The sequence below is a fragment of the Myotis brandtii genome, unplaced genomic scaffold, assembly GCF_000412655.1.
Source record: "Myotis brandtii unplaced genomic scaffold, ASM41265v1 scaffold426, whole genome shotgun sequence".
In the NCBI taxonomy this organism is placed as follows: Eukaryota; Metazoa; Chordata; class Mammalia; order Chiroptera; family Vespertilionidae; genus Myotis; species Myotis brandtii.
This window is the reverse complement of record NW_005366314.1, coordinates 589621-593903: the sequence shown is the minus strand read 5'-3', so window position 1 is coordinate 593903 and position 4283 is coordinate 589621. Positions and strand designations below refer to the sequence as shown.

Genomic DNA, 4283 nt, shown 5'->3' with positions numbered 1-4283 from the left:
TGATGTGCCGCTTGCGGACGGCTTGCTGGTGTGTTTGGTGACGTGAGCTTTGCTGAATAAACAACAAGGCTCCTTCCGTCATCTTCCTTGTGCCGACGACGGTTACTGAGGAGCAAAGCGGTCAGGGCTCCCGTCGGCTCATGGCTCACACGCAGTGTTCTGCACACGCGTGTCCAGCCATGTCCGTTCCCGGCCACAGCCGATGTGCCGCTTGCGGACGGCTTGCTGGTGTGTTTGGTGACGTGAGCTTTGCTGAATAAACAACAAGGCTCCTTCCGTCATCTTCCTTGTGCCGACGACGGTTACTGAGGAGCAAAGCGGTCAGGGCTCCCGTCGGCTCATGGCTCACACGCAGTGTTCTGCACACGCGTGTCCAGCCATGTCCGTTCCCGGCCACAGCCCAAACCTCTGGACGGTGATTCCAGGCCTTCTTTGTCCTGTGATCACGTCCACGTATTGACGACGTTTCCGCAGCATCGGCCGCCCCACATCTCGGCCCAGCGGGACGGGGCGGGCATTGCTCACACATTCCTCAGACTCTGCGCGTGGAATTGTTTGTTTTTCTGTTCCAGCAGAATGACCTCCGCCTCCTCGAGACAGTCCCACAGCCATGACTTAGCAGAGCTCGGGGCGCGCTGCCTGTCTCCCTCCTGGGGTGTCTGTGTGGATTGGACTGATTTAAAGGTCACGACTTAGCCACATAAGGTCACAGTCACTCCATGTTGTTATAGTTTTGAATATATTTTTATTGATTTCAGAGAGGAAGGGAGAGAGAGAGATAGAAACATCAATGATGAGAGAATCATGGATTGGCTGCCTCCTGCACACGCCACACTGGGGGTCAAGTCTGCAACCCGGGCCTGTGCCCTGAGGGGAATTGAACCGTGACCTCCTGGTTCATAGGCCTATGCTCAACCACTGAGCCACACAGGCCAGGCCCTCCATGCTATTTGTGAGCCTGGGTGTTATTCTGTAAGTACCTCAAGTACAACATGTACCTCTTACGTTAGCATTACTTGTTTAGAGAGGTCAGACCATGCCAACAACGTGACAGACGCTCCCTGAGGCCAGCGCAGCCCTCCCTGAACATCTAGGGTTGGTGCAGCGTCCGCAGGCAGCAGGCACTTGCATGTGTAGGATGTATGTAGCGCCCGTGGGCAGCAGGCACTTGCATGTGTAGGATGCATGTAGTGTCCGCAGGCAGCAGGCACTTGCACGTGTAGGATGTATGTAGTGTCCGCGGGCAGCAGGCATTTGCACGTGTAGGATGTATGTAGCGCCCGTGGGCAGCAGGCACTTGCATGTGTAGGATGCATGTAGTGTCCGCAGGCAGCAGGCACTTGCACGTGTAGGATGTATGTAGCACCCACGGGCAGCAGGCACTTGCACATGTAGGATGTATGTAGTGTCCGCGGGCAGCAGGCATTTGCACGTGTAGGATGTATGTAGCGTCCACAGGCAGCAGGCACTTGCACGTGTAGGATGCATGTAGTGTCCGCAGGCAGCAGGCACTTGCACGTGTAGGATGCATGTAGTGTCCGCAGGCAGCAGGCACTTGCACGTGTAGGATGCATGTAGTGTCCGCAGGCAGCAGGCACTTGCACGTGTAGGATGCATGTAGTGTCCGCAGGCAGCAGGCACTTGCACGTGTAGGATGCATGTAGTGTCCGCAGGCAGCAGGCACTTGCACGTGTAGGATGCATGTAGTGTCCGCAGGCAGCAGGCACTTGCACGTGTAGGATGCATGTAGTGTCCGCAGGCAGCAGGCACTTGCACGTGTAGGATGCATGTAGTGTCCGCAGGCAGCAGGCACTTGCACGTGTAGGATGCATGTAGTGTCCGCAGGCAGCAGGCACTTGCACGTGTAGGATGTATGTAGCGCCCACGGGCAGCAGGCACTCGCACGTGTAGGATGTATGTAGCGTCCGCGGGCAGCAGGCACTTGGTCGGTTCAGGAAAGAAGGGGAGGAAGCGGGGGGCAGGGCTGGGCGAGGGAGAGAGGTGTGGGAAGTGATGGTGAGGGGTGATTGGTGCACAGCCCGTGTGGACAAGGGCGTCGTCAGAATCAGGGATCGGGAAGGAGCGCTCCTGAAGCCACCGGGTCCGGCGCTGCCCCGGCAGCCGCGGGCGGGACTCCAAATCCAGTCAATCCCGGGCTCTCCTCACGGCACAGAAACAGCAAGTGAATTCTATTCAGCAAATGGCGTGATCGTAGCCACATGGCCCTCGGCAGGAAAGGGTTCCCGCCCGGTCGGTGGAAGAGGACGCCAGCCCCTTCCTCGATGGTGCCCCCAGGGGAGCCGTGAGGCTGCGGCCTCGGTCCTTCCTGACGCCCGTCCGTCTCCCAGACGCTGTAGGAGCCGAGGCCACCCCTGGCTCCGCTGCTGCTAAGAGCCGATCCTCTGGGGTTTGTGTCCCGTGAGAGTTGAGGGACATCAGGGAGAAAAGGGAGCAGCCCAGAGGGGCCCAGGCCACTTAATTCAGAGACTATTCGAGTGGCAGGAAGGACAGGGTTTCATTAAGAGGACGTTTTCCGGAGGCGTTTGCTGGTGCGGAGGGAGCAGGCCAGGGCGGGGCAGCCCGGAGGCTTTGGGGCTGGAGGGTGGGGGCGGCGGGCGTGAGAAAATAGCACTTTCAGCTGGAGTCTCGGATGAGAGAAGGAAAGACCGCAGCACGGCTCTCGCTCTCCTGTGTCCTCCGGCTGCACACGCTCCTCGCCGTCCTCCGTGTTTATGTGAACGTCGGGGCGCTGACCCCTCCCAGCCTGGGACAAGCACCCTTCACGCTGATGTTTACCCACTTCGTGCCTGTGGCCCCGAGACCACGGGACCTGAGGAGACGGGCAGCCCGGCGCTAGGACCTGAAGTGGCCGCCGTGGCGCCCGCTCTCCCGCCCCCCATAGTGCACGTGAGTGGTTCCCCCGCGGTTCGGGGGCACTTGGCGATGGTGGATGGAAGGTCGGGAGGAAATGAGATGGAGTGGCCATTGCCAGCCCCTCCGCTTTCCTGTCTCAAGGTCTTTGAAAGGCCCTTTGGATTCGCCTCTGCCGTGGGGGCGGGAGGCAGACTCGGGGTACAGAGGCCTGGAAGCCCAAATCCCGCCGGGAGGAGGCCCGGCGTCCCCTGTGGGCGACTGGCAGGGCCCGTCCCAAACAAGGCCAGCGCGGGCCTCCCTTTCCCGCGCCCACGTGTGGCTCCTGATTAAATACTGTGGTTATTTAGCTGGCGGATCCCCATCTAATTTTCTTAAAAAGTCATTGATCGGCTGCCTGCACGCCCCACACTGGCATCGAGCCCGCAACCTGGGTGTGAGCTCTGACGGGGAATGGAACCGTGACCTCCTGGTTCCTAGGTCGACGCTCAGCCCCTGAGCCCCGCGGGGCGGGCGATGGGTAAAGACTCCAAGTGGGAACTGCAGAAGTCAGTCAGTCCGACACGTCCCTGACCCACCTCTGCCCGACGTGCTCAGCGTCTCAGCTCTGTCTGCGCCAGGAAACCGTCAAAAATCCTCCTGATCTGCAAGCAGTGACGTCACGGAGCCACGGGACCTGCTCCCCCGGACACGTGAGCAGCCGCATTCCCACCAGCAGGCCGCGTGGCTTAGCAGCTGGTGTCCCCTGAGCATGAGAGACGGGAGCAAGTTTAAAACCCAGCCCTACGCGGGCACACGGGCTGTGCCGGTGATTTGGCGCAAACACATCGGGCGCCTGATGAAGGGCGGAGGCCTGAGGTCCGAGCGGCCGAGGACTCCCGGGGTCTCACCGAGGCCGTGGGCCCGACGTTTGTGCCCGGTCCCTGCGAGGATGACCTCGGTTTTACTGAAATAAAGAAAAATGAAAGTGACTCTATTTAGAGCTTTTTCCCTGGAAGAAAGGGGATGTGGTTTGCTGCTCTCCTGCTCCTGGAAACAGCAGGACACGCAGTCACACGCAGCGAAGACGCCTTCTTCCTGAACTTGTTGGGGTGACCCTGGTTTCAGGGGTTCACTCTATCATACATCACCTGTCACTGCGCTGTGCTCACCACCCGAGTCAGGTCTCCTCCCTCACCAGCGTCCCTCTCCCCTCCCCCTCCCCTCCCCCCTCAGGCCATCACTGCCTGCTGTCTGTCCCTGAATGTTGTTCCTGCCGCCCTGGGAGTGGGAGGACAGCAGCTTCAGGCTCCCCGCCCCCCTCTCCGTCCCTCTCTCCGTCCCTCTCTCCATCCCCCTCCCCGAGCCCCTCCCAGCCCCTGGCTCAGTTTTGTGTTTGTTTCACGATCCTTTTTTTCCCCATGATTCCTCCC

General features: G+C 60.0%; 1 protein-coding gene across 1 annotated transcript in view; it reads left to right on the top strand.

Moving 5' to 3' along the window:
• ANKRD55 (ankyrin repeat domain 55) overlaps nucleotides 1-614 on the top strand; it is a 24605-nt gene extending 23991 nt beyond the window's left edge. The window contains exon 11 of the mRNA XM_014546037.1: nucleotides 573-614. Within this exon, the coding sequence (XP_014401523.1) occupies nucleotides 573-614 (42 nt within the window). The remainder of the gene's footprint in view (nucleotides 1-572) is intronic.
• Nucleotides 615-4283: the final 3669 nt, after the last annotated feature.